The sequence below is a fragment of the Cynocephalus volans genome, chromosome 5 (assembly GCF_027409185.1).
Source record: "Cynocephalus volans isolate mCynVol1 chromosome 5, mCynVol1.pri, whole genome shotgun sequence".
Classification (NCBI taxonomy): Eukaryota; Metazoa; Chordata; class Mammalia; order Dermoptera; family Cynocephalidae; genus Cynocephalus; species Cynocephalus volans.
The window spans coordinates 65571200-65589246 of record NC_084464.1 but is presented as its reverse complement, the minus strand read 5'-3'; the positions used below and the strand labels follow the sequence as shown (position 1 = coordinate 65589246).

The 18047-nt window shown below is 36.1% G+C and overlaps 1 protein-coding gene across 4 annotated transcripts in view; it reads left to right on the top strand.

Moving 5' to 3' along the window:
* Positions 1 to 18047, top strand: part of HMGCLL1 (3-hydroxy-3-methylglutaryl-CoA lyase like 1) — a 150680-nt gene that overhangs the window by 81117 nt on the left and 51516 nt on the right. For 3 of the 4 annotated variants that reach the window (XM_063097531.1, XM_063097530.1, XM_063097533.1), the window contains 2 exons: positions 4808 to 4871; positions 7917 to 8105. In XM_063097531.1, the coding sequence (XP_062953601.1) occupies positions 4808 to 4871; positions 7917 to 8105 (253 nt within the window). The remainder of the gene's footprint in view (positions 1 to 4807; positions 4872 to 7916; positions 8106 to 18047) is intronic. The other variant, XM_063097532.1, reaches the window with a different exon arrangement.

Sequence of the window (18047 nt, the reverse complement as noted above, 5' to 3'; positions counted from 1 at the left end):
AGTCATTAAAGATATGTAAAAATATGGAAATGTAATCTGAAATAATGGCCTTTCAAGGCAGGGCATTGAATCTACAAAGAGCAAAGGCATAGTGAAGAGAAATCTTAAGAAATGTTAGGGTAACACAGAGAAGTTTATTTCTATTGGAGTAAAGGTTTTGGAGAGTGTATAGTAAAAGAGAGGTAGAAAGTTAGATTGAAGTTTCACGTATTTTTAAACTTGAGTACCGAGTTTATTTGGTAGAAAATCGCAAGCCATTTCAAAGTGGGAAAACATGTAACAGATCCATGCTCTAGGAATATTATTTTGACATTAGAAATTGGAGTAAAACCAAGTGACATGAGACTGAGGTAGGGAGGGCACTTGGGAAAGGGGTCTCAGGGATTGTTTTGTACCTCAGGCTGCCACCGGCAGAGATTGTGTGCCCTACAGGCTGGAAGGGAAGAAGCAGACAACCTTGGTTGATGACTATGTTCTGAAAAGTGACCTTCAAATGATTTATCAAGACCAACTCTGAGAATAACTATATCATTTGTAAAAATGGCAAATATAAAGGAAACAGGTTTATGCAAAGAGAAAAAGAGATGAGCACCATTTTAGACATACCGAGTTTAATATGTTATATGGATGCATCAAACAATATTTGTAATGTGCAGGAGGAGCTTTGGAGTTGATTCTACAGTTATCTGCATAATGGTGAGAGAGAAAGAAGGGCAATGGGGCACTGAGCTGACTCAGAGAACCCCTTTTCTGTTTCCAGTACAACCACATAAATATAACAACTTTTAAAACATACAGCCAAGCTCTCAGAAAAGAAACCCAGTTTTCACAAAAGATAATATGGTAAATCATGTAGCTTGATGCCACAGTGGCACAAGGGGGAATCTCCCCCATATATAATCCCTAGTTGTTTGGAAATGGTATTTTAATGTATGTATAGAAAAAGATAGATGTTCTGCTAAGGCATGGATGTGGAACTGAGTATTTCTTGGAGCCAGCAGTATCTCCATGCCAATGCATAGTCACTAGAACCTATGCCAAGTATTGCTATCGGTTGTGAATTTATGACATATGAGTAGGTAAAATTCCCAGGTAAGGGCAAAAAGCAATCCTATCCCCTTAATAGGGACATTTAAATACTCTACTCTCATGGAACTCTTACAGAAACTATAATCACCATGAAAAGGCACTCACAATGAAAACTGTGAACCACAAGAGGAAACAAACTATCTTAAGAGAAAATAAGCAAAGACCAAAAAAAAAAAAAAAAAAAAAAGGAAAAGAAAACAGGAAAACTGTAGAAGAAAAGAAAAAAATAGAATAATCTGAAAAGGAGATTGTCAACTAACCACTCAAAATGTTTACAGGCAATGGAAGACCATAATAAAAGAACAGATCTTTATACAAAAAAAGAAATAATGAGGATTTGAAAAAAGAAACAGATATTATTTCTAGAAATGAGAGTAAATTTAATAAAATAAAAGAATCAATGAATGCATTAAACAGTACCTTACATGCAATTGAAGAGTAATGATCTTGAAATAGCATTTGAGAAAATTATAAGAATGAAGACCAGAAAGGTAATTTAATAGAAATTTTGAAAGTGATGTTAATAAAGGATGCCTAATAGTTTCCAGAAAGAGAAAACAGAAAAAAATAGATATGAAAAATACTTTTGAAGAGCAAGTACCTCAAGAATTTTCTAGAAATTAAGAAACGCATTAATGCTACTATTGAGGAAGCATAGCAAACACTGAGATATGTAATAGTAAATAAAATGCAGATTAGATACAAACAGATAATTCTAAAAACGGTAGAGAAAAATAAATTGCAATAGGGAAAAAATGGAAAATAAAATAGAGAAAAAATAAATTGTTATAGTGGAATTATAGTCAGACTGACAGCAAAATTCTTATTGCCAAAACCTGCGACGAGAGACAGTGAAATAATATATGTTTAAAATACTGAGACAAAGTAACTGTCAACATAGAATTCTATACCTTGTCAAACTAATACTTAAGAATGAAGGTGAAATAAAACCATTTGCTGACAAAATAATTTACAAAATTCTACCATTCAGAGACCCTTGCTGAAAGAACTACTAAAGGATGTAATTCAGTTAAAAAGACATTGAACTGGTAAGAGATTGGATGAAAAAAGAAATGGAGATGTAAGAGTATTAGCTTCAGAAGAACAGAAAATTATTTGGAATAGATCTGTGAAAAATTTAACCGCCAGCCAATAAAAGATGAATAAAAATGTTGTGGAATAATAGTGAGGAAATTCCTGAGGTTAGATACTGTCAGGTCTGTGTAATATCACTTTTTACACAAGGGAATCCATCAGACAATCCAGGTGAGCCAGTATTGCTAATAGTTGAGTGATTTTCAATCTTGGCGGAATAACAAAACTTAAAAAAAATATATGTATGTATATATTGGTGGCTGAGTTCCATTTTCCAACTTGCCGATTTAATTGGCTTGGAATGTGTCTTCACATTAGATTTTGCTTTGTTTTTTAAGCTCCCCAGGTGATTCTGTGCAGCCAAGATTGAGAAGCACTGTAATACATTGTTGAAGAGCAGAAGTCCCGAAGCTGGCTTTAGCCACTTGTCACAGCAGAAAGTACCTCTCATTTTCATAGTGGTGGAGGCCTTTTCATACTCAGCAAAAGTGGCCTAATCTTTTTAGCAGGGATTGGCAAGCTTTTTTTGTAAAGGGCCAGATAGTAATATTATAGGTTTTATGGGTTGGGTGGTTTCTGTTGCAACTACTCAACTCTGACATTATAATGCAAAAGCAGCCATAGGTAATATGTAAACAGATGGGCATGACTGTGTTCCAGTAAGTTTTATTTACAAAAGAGTGATGGGCAGGATTTGGCCTGGGGGCCTTAGTGTGCAGCATCTGCTGAGGAATATTAATGCGCAGTTAAGGAAATTTTATATAAGCTTTGGAGAAAATAGAGCCATGTGTGAATAGGTCAAAGAAGTGTCCACTGACAAGGCTGGAGAAGAGTCTATGAAGATGAAAAGCAGTGGACTTTGGGAAACCATAGGCCTGGAAAGGTCATTAGAGGGAAAAACGTGAGTAAATGAAAATGTGCACATAGAAAGTTAGGGCTCTGGCAATAAGGGGGTAGCTGCAGCCACGTAATAAGTTGAGAATGTAGGAGATGTTTGTTTGTTTTGTTTTGTGTCTGTTGTGTTTTGTTTGTTTATTCACACTGAGAGGGAGAACATGTAAATGGAAGATTTTCTATTTACTTATATCTAGATATTTTGGGTTTGGGATCAATGTTTTCATATTTTCAGCATGTTATGCAATCATGGTATCTGTATAAAAACTGTTCTCCTTTTCTATCCTTAGCCTCTTCTCCAGTGTTTTGTTTGCATGAGAAAATTTTCTTTTCACACAAATTGATTAATTTTAGACAGATAATCTAAACAGTAAGCTTAGATTATAGCAATTGGAAGAGCAGAGGTGGGTTTCCTGTCCAGCATAGCTCTCAAATATTATTTGAATTTGTTACCTTTTCTCCTTCCCTTTACTCATAACTGCTTGCCTGGCTTATGGAACTGCTTATTTTTGTCCCCAAACATAGCTTTTATTCACATTTTAATACTTCTGAAATTAGCTCACATCTCAGAATCAATGGATATGCACTAAATAATTATGTGTTTTATTTTTTAACTCCCACACCTGTTATGAAATTCATAGTGTATCTTCCAATCAGTAGCGTCTCAGAATCAAGGAAATACAGTACTGTCTTCTCTTGTGTCTTTGCCTCCACCTTTCCTTTGGCAACCACTTCCAGTGTTCCTGAAGAGTTATGTTTCTGGAGAGTAAATCTGACCATGTCACTACCTTACCCAATAATTTTTAGTGGGTCTAAATAATTTTTAGCGATCTCAAAGTCCATACTCCTTGGCGTGACTTTCAAGGGCCTTGTTATCTAAAGCCTTTCATGTTCTGGCCCAAAGAACTGGATCTCCAGTTCAGCCCTCCCTCCCTCATGTGGAATGCTTCATTCCTGACCATCAGACACATGACGTATTATTTTATTGCAAGTGTTGAAAAAAAAAATCTCTGAGAAGGTTTAATAAAATGGGATTGGTATTGATCAGAAAATAGCTAAAAGAGACTTTGTCTAAAGCTTAATAATTGTCTTTGCAGGAAAGGCTTGACTTTTTAAATTAGCATGAGTTGCTGAACAAGTTTATAGAATATCTTCATTTGGAGACTTTAAAACACACTAGACACTTTTCTGTTTCAAATGATTTAGGTAAACCCATGAGAGGTAAACAAGATGAACTCGGAGGTTATGCCCAGTTTTAGGAATTTTGGGGTGATTAATGACTATATCTAAATGAAGCCAAAATATCCAGATGGGAGTAAACAGAGAAACTCAATTAGTCTTCTACATGCTATCTATACATGGTTCCAAAGACGTGGATATTTAACAGTTGAATGTATACTATACATATCACTGCTGTTTTCTGCTTTGAATGTTAATATGTTGCTACAGTATAAACAAACTCACAAGACAAACTGCTGTTATTTTATTCACATCTGCCATCAAATAACATATATCAAATTGTAATTATTAGAAAGAAAAAATGTGAGTAAATTGAACTTGCTCCAAAATTGTTTTTGTTTGGTTTAGGAATAAAATTATAATGAAGGAATCATGTAAAATAAATTTTCCTGATGCGGTTCTGGCTATTTCTATATATTTATAAAATAGAAATTGGCACGTGGCTTATTCATCAAATGCGTATTTATATGGCTCTGTATTTTGAATTTAGGTATGTGTCTTGTGCCCTGGGCTGTCCGTATGAAGGAAGCATTACACCGCAAAAAGTGACAGAAGTAAGATGCATCTACAGACTTTATGGTTTGTGGTAAAATGATGTATATTATTTTTTTAACTGAGCTGTTTTCCTTCCTATTTACTGCATCTATATAACAGAGACTAAAGACAGCCATGGAATGGGAGACTATCCCTGAAGACATGTTTGATCCTATTGGCTTTAACTTTTCAAAATTAAATGACCGTTGAATCTTATCATTTGGATGCTGGAAGATGGAAGGAATAAAAACATCTGTTTTGTTTTTATGTGGCTTACACATAACTCACTATGTAACATAGTGAGTGGCCTTTCCATTTTCCATCAAAATGACAGGGCAGTTTTTGTACACACCCTTTAATTTTGCTATGGTTGCTTAGGGTAGCATCCTTTGTTTTTTCTCCGGCATTATTTGACACTTACATCAGAGTATACACGCTTCAGTGTTGGTTTTTTCTTTGTTTTCTTTTTTTCTTTTGTGATTCTATAGTTCTTAATGGTGTGATTAAGTTGCTGTTATTACAGAGCAATTTTACAGCAATAGATTATATAGTCATTAAGGATCTGCTTGTTGAAGTTCATTTTCTACTTCCTGTCCATGATTACTAATTTATAATAATGAATACAAATGCTCTATTTTTGAGATTATATTAGACTATCTCAGAAATTCATTTGTGTATGAAGTATATTAATGTGCATCTGTTAAAGTGGTAAATTTTTGTAAGTTCGGAAATATGGCATGGAAACAGCAAAGACAGCATTATTAGAAAATCCAGATATAGGCAGCATAAACCTTCAGTTCAGTTAAAGCCATTCCTCTTTGTGCATTCACTTGAACTTTTGAAATTTACTGCAAATTTTTCAAATGAGAGCTATCCAATTATCTATTATTTAGATAAGACCCTTGCACACAGAGGCAGATGTACTATGAAAAAATGAAGCTTGGATTTTATAGTACTTCATTTGCATGGGACCTTTCTAAGACTCTATTATTTTTTTTTTGTTGTTTGTTTGTTTGTTTTTTTTGTTTGTTTTTGTTTTTTTTTTTTTTGTCTTTTTCGTGACCAGTACTCAGCCAGTGAGTGCACCGGCCATTCATATATAGGATCCGAACCCGCGGCGGGAGCGTTGCTGTGCTCCCAGCGCCGCACTCATCTGAGTGCACCACGGGCTCGGCCCCTAAGACTCTATTATTAATTTGCATTCACAATTATACATTCTTTTCTTAAAGTACAGCTCCAAAAGGTATAACATCAGGCCCCAGAAAACCTGGATCCACCTCTGCCTAATACCATGCTCCTTGCTTTTCTGCCTTTTTCCGGCACCTCCTATGGATGAACTACATATACCCTCTGGCCCTTCACTCTTGCACCAGAATGCCTGAGATGCTGCTGAAGAGAGTCATGTAACAGGCAGATTGGGAGTACTAGAAATTCCTGATGAGCGACTTTAAGGGCGTTTTGTGCTGTTCTACTGCATTTAACAGTCAACTCTCTTCTCTTTGAAATTACTATTTTGAAGTGTGATTATGCTATTCAAGCCTCTCATTCTTCCTCTCATTTTTCTTCCCTCTTGGTTTTTGCTTTCTCATTACACTGTTCTTTGTATTTGACTTTTTCCCCACCTGGAATGCTTTTTGCATTTTATATTTTGGCTGCTTGGAACCTACTGACCTTTGTATTTGATATTCCTGGAACATTCTTTGCAGGCATCTTCTTTCTCACCCTCTTCAACAAGTTTATGCTTACTTTATCACATGTTGTCACTTAGGCCCTTCCTGCTTGATAAATCTAGGTTAATTTCTTTTGCTACATGCTCTTAGAATCCTGTTTCTATATTTCAAAGTTCTTTTTTTAGTTTGTATTTGTGCATCCTCAGTGGGCCAGGCTCCATAGCAGAATCAAACATGCCAATATTTGTTTCTCCCTTATTTCTCAGCATCTAGCACAGTGCTTGGCGTAGAATAGGCACTGGAGAAATACATGGTGAATGAATGAATGAGTACCATGAGCCAGATTTTATATAAAGTGACTTGTATACATTCTCATTACATTTTTACAACCAGGCATGTCATTATTATTTTTATTTATTTATTTATTTTTTATTTTTTGTCCTTTTTGTGACCGGTAAGGGGATCACAACCCTTGGTGTGGTGTCGCCCACACCACGCTCAGCCAGTGAGCATACCGGCCATCCCTATATAGGATCCGAACCCGCGGCGGGAGCGCTGCTCTCTACCGAGTGCGCCACGGGGCCGGCCCAGGCATGTCATTATTAACATTGTTTATCATATTTTTAAAATGAAGTAGCTATGGCTTAGAAAATATGCTAAATGAGGTGTGCTCTTCTCCGAATTTTGCAGATTAGGGAGTGAGGCTTAAATTGATTTTTTGTGTGTTATGTGTTAGGGTGTGTATCCTTATTTGTAATATAAATATATTGAGAGCTTTAGTGTGATAGTATTTATAAAATATTATCAATGTAATGTTTAAACAGATCCTGCCATGTGACAGGCACTCAGGAAGTATTTGTAAATTCCTCATGTATTTTAGGACATTGGCGATCTCTTATTACTGTTCATTTGATTGGATAAAATCTGTGAATCTGCTCATTTTAAAGTATTAATACTGGTAGAGCTAGGATTAAATCTTCTGCCCAGTATCACATGACTAGCATGGGTGGCTGCTGAGATTTAAATTCAGGTCTGTCTGATACCAGAACCCATGTCTGTCGAATACCGTGCTGCCTTCATGCAAACTCACATTGCTTCTTGAAAGTAACATTAGTTATTCAGCTTGAAGAGAATTTGCAGTCTTCCTCGCACAAGTACATCCATTTATGAGCCTGAAAAATTAGGCCAGAAATATTAAGTGATTCTACCAATTGCAAAACTATTTAGTGACAGAGCTGAAAGTGGTATTGGACCAGACAACTAAAGGATATGTTTTCCGGGGATATAACTGATCGCCGTTGTGATTTTTACCTCTAGACAATGTTGGCTAAGGAACAAGAGGGTTTGAGTCTGTTCCTTTTCATTATTTTACTAGCATTTTACCTTTCTCAACAGGTGTCTAAGAGATTATATGGCATGGGCTGTTATGAGATCTCTCTGGGAGACACAATTGGAGTGGGAACTCCAGGAAGCATGAAAAGAATGTTGGAGAGTGTCATGAAAGAAATCCCTTCAGGTGCTCTTGCTGTTCACTGTCATGATACATACGGACAAGCCTTAGCAAATATCCTTATGGCCCTTCAGGTATTTTTTATTATTTGTGTGTTACGTGTTAAGGTGTGTATTCTTATTTGTAATATAAACATGTCAAGAGCTTTAGTGTGATAGTATTTATAAAATATTATCAATATAATTTTTAAACAGCACCTGCCACGTGACAGACACTCAGGAAGTATTTGCAAATTCCACGTTTTTTAGGACAATGGTGGTCTGTTATTACTGTTAACTGAATTGGATAAAATCCATGAATCTGTTCTTTTTAAAATATTAATCTTAATAGAGCTTTGACTGCTTGTTTCAACTCCCATAGGCTCTCAACCGTAAAATTTAATAGCCTGTATGATGGGAGAAGGGTAAAACACAAAGATAGGGTACTGCTGTGATTGTGGAACTAATGCCCTTTTTGGTAAGTTGGTGCTCTATGATGGGAGCATATAGTGCTGAAATATAGAATATTTTGCTTAAAATATTTTCCTGATATTGGAAAACTTACTTTTGACAGAATTTCTGTTTTTTTTTTTAAATCAAGTGTATTCCATTATATAGTACAATGAAGAGATCTAATAAGTTGGAGGATCAAGTATTACTTATTAAATTCTGTGTTATGTTAAATGTATTTATTTAAAAAATTAAATGTAAGTAGAATTTTGGAAATATTATTTTACAATTAACATTAGTTTTTTAAACTCAGCTAAAAACAGATTCATTTGATGTTCTTGGAACCCAAGATTTTGACAACTACAGCTAAGATTGTTGAATGCTTTTTGCTGAGGCTGAAATCAGTATGTAAAGCTTCATGTCACAGTTCTAAAGTGTACAGTTTCTGGGCAGAAGTTAAAAAACAGTGGGAAGAATCAAGCTCCACAGGGGCTTATTTTGACTTTGTAACCTATGTGCACAAGTCTTTATTTATCCTCTGGAATCAAGCAAAGAATATTCTATTGTATCAGGTAGAAGAGAAAATGTTATTCTATGGTCTTTTGGCCATGGAAATTTTTATGATTTTCCTTCTCTAGGTATTCTAGTTTCTAAAACAATAGAGAACTAGGCGTCACTTCAGGATTCTATGTTCAGCTGCAACTGCAACTTATTAAGTGTTCCTGAGCAAGTTCCTGAAGTGTACTCTCTCTTTCTCTCATGTTTCTCTTTATAGATATATCTCCTATATTTTAAACACTTTGAATAATATTTGTTTGTGCAGCACATTTATTATATAAGGAATGATAGTTAAGTTCTTTGGGATGAAAGGCTATAGAGCAAGGTCTGAGACCCCAAATTTCTGCTTCTGGACTCTATTGCTTCTTGAAAATGCACAAGTATGAAACATTGCTGATGCTCCACTGTGATTTAAATGGTTAAGGAAGGTTTATCTAAGGAAGTAATTGTTAAAATCAGATCTAAAGAATAAGAAGAAACTAACCCCAGTAAGGTGTGTGTGCATATGTGTGTGCACACATGTGTGAAAAGAATATTTCAAGCTCTTGAAACACCATCCGGGCAAAAGGCCTTGGGGAATGGGAGGACCATGTCATAGGAACCGAAAGAATACTAATGTATTCAGAGCAGAAATTAAGGCTTATAAAATTTGCTAGATTAGTTGAATTGCAATGAAAAATGAGGACTGAAATCCTGGGGCATTTGCCTATCCTGTAACAGCCACACAGGGAGACAGGAGAAAACCTGGGCTCAAGCAAGATGGGGAACATGGATGAGAACCTATATAAGTACAGGGCTCCCCCAAAAGACCACACCTTCAGTCAGAGGGTGAGCCAGCAAAACATATGCCCCACAAAGGGGGAAGGCGAGCATGTTTGTTTTTCCTGGCCTTGGCTATGAGTAGAGGAGAAATACCAAGTCTCCCTATATACTTCTTAGCCTTTCGTAGACCCTCATGTGGGTTTAGGGTTCAGATTCACATTGTCTGCAGAATTTGGGAGACCCAAGCAGATAAATTATTTTCACATGGCTGTGAATTAGCTGCATCTTCAGATGCGAAGAAGAATACATTTTTTCTAAAGGCACACATTTTCAACTTAAGCCATAGTATTTGGGAGGGCTGTGTATGTGTCAGGAGAGGTGGATATTTTACCCTGCAGCAGCTGCTGTGGTAGTTAGTAGAAAGTCTGAAGTCTGTCAAACATTCTCTAACTGTGTTTTCTGGTTTTTTTTTTTTTTTTTTTTAACCATATGCATATGCTCTGTGTATGTATGGGTGGCAAGGGGCCTGGGAAAGCAACAGTATTTTTTTTCCAGCTTTGCATTACATCGCCCCGGAGCTTAATTTATAGTCACAGTGTAAATACTTGGATAAGAGGGTAACAGTGGCTTGTGTAATAAGCAACATGATGCAAGACCAGAGAGGCTGCTATAACTGAATGATTGAGGAAATGGTCAAAAAGCACAGATGTGCTGCGGGAACTAAAAGCTGAAGTGTTGCAGAGCTTTTTGTCTTTGCTGCCGTCCACTTTCATGTGGTTTGATAAGACACTGACAATATAAAAAGGAAATATACACTACTGCTTTCTTGAAATTGTGCATTACAGAGACAACCTTTAAATGTTTTGGAACTTTCATGTTTATTAAAGACAGCCGAATGTGATGCTGGAATGCCTTTACAAACACACGTGTGCTGGTCCCCAGCAGCACTGTGAAAGGTGGAGTCCACCAGTGCCCTCTTTTCATTCCCTCCTCTCCTTCTAATAACAGCAGCAGCAGCAACAACAACAACAGCAACAGCACAATCAGGTTTAATCTTAGAGGTGGATAAAAATGCCTTGAAAAAACTGTCAGTGTTTTTAAACAGAAGGGAAATCAGAGAAAGTCCAGCTTCATTATGAACAGGGTTAACCTTGGTTTCAGGAAGCAAGTGCCCATAGTTCATTTTTAAAAATGGAACCTTTGAAGTGGCTTCTGGTAAAATTGGTGGTGGATGTGGAGTGGATATCATTTGCTTTAATTTAGGGGTGGAGAAACAGTTTATAGTGCCCCAAACTGGAAGTTAATATTAAGGCAAGGAGACATGTAATAAGTGGAAACTTGGCCACAATGGTAGGAAACAAATTAAAGTTATAAATGGAACATCCCCCTCAGTCTGGAAAGCACATACTAATCATGTAGTGGAGGGATCTTTCTTGGGTTCCCAGGTTTTATTGTATTTTTTTATTACTTAAACATATGACTTAGATGACTGGAGATGGTTGTATGAAAGTCAAAACTTCATAATTATTGGATATTATTTAATTTAGTGAAATTACTCTGAGAGTATAGATTTAAGGGTGTGCTATTTATAACCACACAAAACCAAAAGAGCAAGAAGATGAGGTGACAAAATGTGCAATATTTTAGTAACGGAAGAAACGTACATGGCCCAATAGACTTTTGTCTTAAATTTATGTAAAAATTGAGCTTCACCCTCCTGCATATTCTCAAGTACCTAAGCAAAATACCAGTTAACAAATTGTTTAATCTACTTAATACTAAACAATTGTTCAGTCTCTGTTTTTCTCCACTGCAATGATTTGAGTGTTCATAATTGGGTAAAAACAGAATAAAGCAAATGAGTTCAAATACCACAAATAACAGTCATATGTTAATTAGTAGCACAGAGACAAAGCCGAACAGGCAATATTTAGATTTCTCCTAAAGAAATACTAGTTGCTTTTTTTTTTTTCCTCTTAAACTTAATAGACTTTTAGCTAATGTGCCTTTTAATCATAATGCTTTCCAAATGTTTATTATTCTCTTTTAGAAAGGCCAAATTATTTACCTAATTTTTACATCAAAAGCATTCACTTTTTTATATTGACTCTTAATAAACCACATTTAAATGCCACCAAACAGCAAATCTTTCCTCATGTAAAGTGTTTTGAGGTCCTCAAGAAGATTTTTTTTTTTTTAATTCCTATCACTAGCCAGATAAGTTTCTCTGTTTCTCAGGTCCATATTTTTTAGAATGTATGTAACGAGATTCATACTCTGAGTTGTGCAAAATTGAGATGAGATGCAGAGTTACTAGAATGATGCCTTGAAAACAAAGCACTTGATCGTACTTGGTTGGATTGTCAGATTTTTAAGTGTGGATAACCAAGGCTCCTGAGCCACAGAAGACTGTGAGAGAAGGATGGACAAAGTGCCTTTCAATATTTTTTTCTGAGGGGTTGCACTGGTTATATCAGTGATGAAGAATGGGCAACAATTGAATAATTTAGTTTGCTTTAGTTTATCTCATATCTTTTCATTAATATAAACTTCTCTCCAATTTTGACAACAGGTGATCAGTTAGTTTTTGTCTCCAGGGATAATATAATTTTCATCTATTTCTATGTATCCACAGGTATTATTTAATGGGTGGTTGGAAAAAGCTGCTTCAGAGCTAGAGAACATTTTAAACTGACATTTAATGAATCGACATTTAAAAATATCACTTGTAAAATTTTACTGTAATGAGCTAAAAATGAAATGAAAGTAGTCCATCTTCATGTAACAGAGTATGATTAGATCGTGAACTTGAAGCCCACCTGGAAAGTAAACGTGTCTAAAACTGTTCTGCCTCACCCACAACATTTCATCAATGCCTGTTAAACAGGCAAATAATATAAAAATTGATTGTCAGGCTTTTTCTATTAATCAGAAAGATAAAAAAGAAAGAACACTGGATTCTTCAGCAGAAGGTTTTTTTGTTTTTCTTTTTAATCATTATTTAATAGGTTTTTATTGTTTTTTCGTCTGTATCAGCTCTTTTAATTTACAATTGGTTGACAATCTGGAATAAGGGGGTAGGCATAGGGAACAACATACCTTGTGACCATCTTTCCCACAAGTCAGAGCTCACTGGACCAAGGAAAATCTGTAATACATATTAGGTAGTTAGAACATCTTTCTTGGGACCCAGAGACTGACTAGGTCAGATGGAGCCCTGGAGAGCAGATGTGCACAGAAAAGTGGAGTTAAGGACCATGCAACTGAGAGCAGAAGATGGACAATATAGCTGCCTAGTAACTTTTCACTTTTAATAAGGCCAAATATTGTGTTTTTTGCTTCATTTTCTTGAAATTCTCATAAGACTTGCAAAGGAAGCTTACACTGACTAAGGCACTTACTTTTCTGTTATCTACAAAATATGATATTGGGAAAGTCTTATATTTTCCTGGATTCCCGTTTCCTTCTATACAAAAGAAATCTGTTACACTAGAAGATAAATCGAATTACATGTTTATATCTCTTTCATGAAATTTTCTCAATTCAAAGCAGATATAGGTAAAATATCTTGTTTGTTTTTCTCGGAAGTTTTGATTTAATTAGTGTGATCATATTAATTTCAAAAATTACATTCATAAATGTCTCTTTCTTTTTACCACTGATTGCAACAAGTAAAACAGCAATCCTGTACTTCAGCTGTTATTTTCTTTGAACACAGTAATGAAAGTTTAGAATCAGGAGGACAGACTTATTCTAGATAATTTTTATCTTTTTAAAAAATAATTATTCTTAATTTAAAATGAATACTTGTTGCTGTCATTGCCTTTAGGAAAAATAAAATAACATCACCTAATCATACTGTAATTTTCTTCTCAGTCTAATCTTTCCTTTCTTTAGGACTTAACTTTGGCTTTTATATTATTGGTAGAGTTTGGGGCCAGGAAACGATATGATTCTTCCCTTGGTATAAGAGATAGAAATTTCAAAATTCATTACTGTGGCACTACTCTAATTTCGGAATCCTGCCAACGTGACCAATTGTAAAGCTCTCTTGCCTGCCCGTAATCCTGCACCAACTGGGATGATTGTCAAGCTATGGCTGTGCCTGGAGCTCACAGACCCCTCAAGCCCATTGTCCAGGCTGGGTCACAAACCCTTCACATGCCAGGCTGAGTCATCAGACCCCTCACACACAGGTCTATGAGGTAGGTAATGGGCCTAAAGGTCCTTGGAGCCATAGGTCCAAGAGCATGGCCACATGCAAGGCAGTTGCCTGAGGCAGTAGATGCCAGCCAAGCAGGGGAACCATGCATATGCACTAACTCCACCCCCACACAACCTGTCTACAAAGAATGCGCCATACCACCCCCAACCAGACCCGAGGTGAGGGGCCCTGTTTAACCTATTCTATTTTCCCAACGATTACCTTTTTGAACACCTCTCCCATCCATTCTGTAAATACCTCGTCTTATTATTTTAATCTTGTTTTCAGCCAGATAATTGTTGTATCTCTCTCAACACACGTGGCTTTAATGAGGAAAGTTTGTTGTTAAGCCCTGCTGTTTGCATAAAATACATTAAGTTTTCATTTTCTAATTTCTTTTTGTTTCTTTTTTTTCAAACTTTTTCTTGCAAATTTATATTTAAAAGGAAATTTTATGCACATATACTCTCTTCTCAAATGTAATCTAACACAGACTTTTTCCTTTAGAATATTGGTTTGAAATTTGCCAGTTACTGAACATAAACTATGACTCTCAGGACTGTTCTTTTTAGCTTAATGCAATGTAACTAATTCATGGCTATATGTCCTGTCCTTAAACATACACAAACACAACACACACGCAATGGGAGCCACTGATAACTATAACAGCCAAATTCAAGAATTTGTTAGGTTTATTGTTTGAACAACTTTCTCATATGCTGCCAAAATAGTTCTGGGTTTTAACTAGGTAGAAGTTAAATATACGTTGTTAGAGCACACTCCCTCATTCTTACAGAATTACTTCTCAGTTTAGAATACCAGATATATTTAATAGTGTCAGTAAAGGTTAGATTCAAGACTGAAAGACAAAGAAGTATGAGGAGAATTTAATAATTGCAAGTCAAACACTTGGAATCCCCATTGGGAAGTGACAAAGTTGACAAAATTTCTTATTCTATGTATTTATAAATCTTTCTTCAGTATATAGCATAAAATACGATAGAAATTATTTCTATCAATTGTGACCATTTAAATTATTTCATGAATTATTTAAAAATACTTTAACCAAAAAATTTATTGGCTGCCTTCTGTGTGACAGTTTCTCTGTTAGTAAGTAGACTGGATAATAAAAAAGCATGTCGAAACACCATCATTTCCCTCAATAATTTTTTTGTCTATCAAATAAATTGTGGAAACCATGTCAAACTGCTTGAAGAGAAATTTAAGTTCCACTGATATAAATTTTTAAAAAATCTGTATAAATATAATAACTCTAAGAATCCAGTCATGATTACATACTTCTACTAAAGACTTTTCAGATAAAGTAAAAATATTTTGCAATAATTGTGTCTTTTTCTAATGAAATTTTTAACAAATTACCCAGAAAATATACAAATCATAGTAGCCTGTGTGATCCTAGCCCAAAATATGATTTTGTGTTTCATTTTTATCCATTGTATTGAAAATATCATATCTTTCTATTTAGTTTATTCTTTACCTTTAAAAACATATATATATATATATATTTATGTATTTATATATTTAATCTAATTAGAACAGTGAATTACTGTTTTTATGGATTACTCCATTACTGGGAAAGATGCACACTAGAGTGAGTTGAGGTTACTGACCTTAGAGAGTTTCCAGTAGGAGCATTGATAGGTTCAGGCAAAGTGTCACTGCAACCCAGGGGAGACCCTCTGCACCAAACATAGTGCTATAGCTTGAATGCTTGTTCCTTCCAAAATTAATGTTGATCCCCACTGTAACAGTATTAAGAAGGTAATCTGACTATGGCATTTGGAAGGTGGAGCTTTTCAGAGGTGACTGGATTATGCTGGACTGCCCTCATGGATGGATTATTTCATTTATGGATCAATGAGTTATTGTGGGAGTAGACTGGTTGGTGGCTTTATAAGGAGAGGAAGAGAGTGTGTGGAGATGCTCTTGCCCTCTTGCCGTGTGATGCTCTGTGCTGCATTAGGACTCTTTAGAGAGTCACCACCGGGGAGAAGCCCTTACCAGATACACCCCCCTGACCTTGGACTTCCCAGCCTCTAAAACTGTAGGAAAAAAAATTTCTTTTCTTTATAAATTATCCAGTTTCAGATATTCTGTTACAGCAACAGAAAACAGACTAAGATACGCAGGGAAGAGTTAGGATTTTTGTGTTTGTTTTATTTTGTTTTTTATTCTGGAGGCAATGAATAGCCACTAGATGTTTTTAACTGGGGATGTTTTAAATTGGGGGTTACTTGATTAATGCTTTGTTTTAGGAAGCTTATTCCAAAGTAAATGTGGAAGATGGACTGGTAGGATTCTGGATGGTAATGAAAAAGCAAAGGTATGGAGACCAGAGCCACAGAGACGAGGGAGAAGACTACTTCAATAGTCCCATTCTTGGTGAAAACTGATGAGGGGTACTATAGCCTGAATGTTTGTATCCCCTCAAAATTCATGTGCTGAAACCTAATAACCAATGTGATGGTATGAAGAGATGAAGAGGGGCCTTCCCTCATAAATGGGATTAGTACCCTTATAAAACAGGCCCCTTCTGCCATGTGTGGACATAGAAAAAAGGTGCCAGGTGCCATCTGTGAACCAGAAAATGGGCCCTCACCAGACACCAAATATGCAGGCACCCTCATCTTGGACTTCCCAGCCTCCAGAACTGTGAGAAACAAACCGCTGTTCTTTATAAACTACACAGTTTATGGTATTTTGTTATAGCAGCCCCAACAGACAAGGGGAGCACAATATGAGGGACATATATGGGAGATGTTATTACAGTGCAGAATCACGGGGACTAAGAATTGTTTGTGAGTGTTCGTAAGATGAGGGTGATAAAGGGTTAGGGGGAAGGAAGGAGAATAATGGCTCTGAGGTTGCAAGAAAAATAGGTGGATGTCTTTAGGACACTTGATCTTTCCAAGGCATTGCCACCTTTATGAGAACACATGCAAGGACGTACTTGCTAATGATAGTAAGCCATATTTTATGACTTATTGTCCCACAGGGCCACAGCCATCCGACAGTGTTACCCCACCCCTCCAAAACAATCTTGTGGGAATAATTTCTAGGGTCCTCTTCAGTCCCTCAGGCAAATAGACTTCTGAAAGTCCAGCCTGCCAAATAAAGTAATGTATATAGTCAAACCTAAATTCTACATATATTATTCTACTGTTGGTTAAAGCCATTGTAGTGGGTTTATTGTCTTGTTTAAAAATCGGGCAAAGGAGCTGACTAGACATTTCTCAAAGGAAGATATACAAATGGCCAACAGACACATGCAAAAATGCTCAGCATCACTAAGCATCACAGAAATGCAAATTAAAACCAGATTGAGATACCGTCTCACACTAGTTAGATGGGCAATTATTAAAAAGACAGAGAATAATAAGTGCTGACGAGGATGTGGAGAAAGGGGGACCCTCTTACACAGTTGGTGGGACTGTAAATTAGTACAGCCATTATGGAAACAGTATGGAGGTTCGTCAAACAGCTACAGGTAAAACTGCCATACCATTCAGCAATCCCACTGCTGAGTAAGGAATGGAAACCCAAAGGAATGGAAATCATCATTTCAAAGGCATACATGTACTCCCATGTTTATTACAGCTCCATTTACAATAGTTGAGAGTTGGAACCAACTGAGAGTTTTTTTTGTAGAGTCTTTAGGTTTTTCTGTGTATAAGATCATGCCATCTGCAAACAGGGACAGTTTGACTTCATGTTTTCCAATCCTGATGACCTTTATTTCTTTCTCTTGCCTGATTGCTCCAGGCAGTACTTCCAGTACTATGTTAAATAGGAGTGGTGAGACTGGGCATCCTTGTTTTGTTCCTGTTCTTAATGCAAAAGCTGAAAGCTTTTCCCCATTTAGAATGATATTGGCAGTGGGTTTGTTTTATATGGCTTTTATTGTGTTGCGATACGTTCCTTCTATACTTAACTTGTTGGGATGTTATCATGAAGGGGTGTTGAATTTTGTCAAATGCTTTTTCTGTACCTATTGAGATCTATGTAGTTTTGTCCTTGATTTTGTTGATGTGGTATATCCTGTT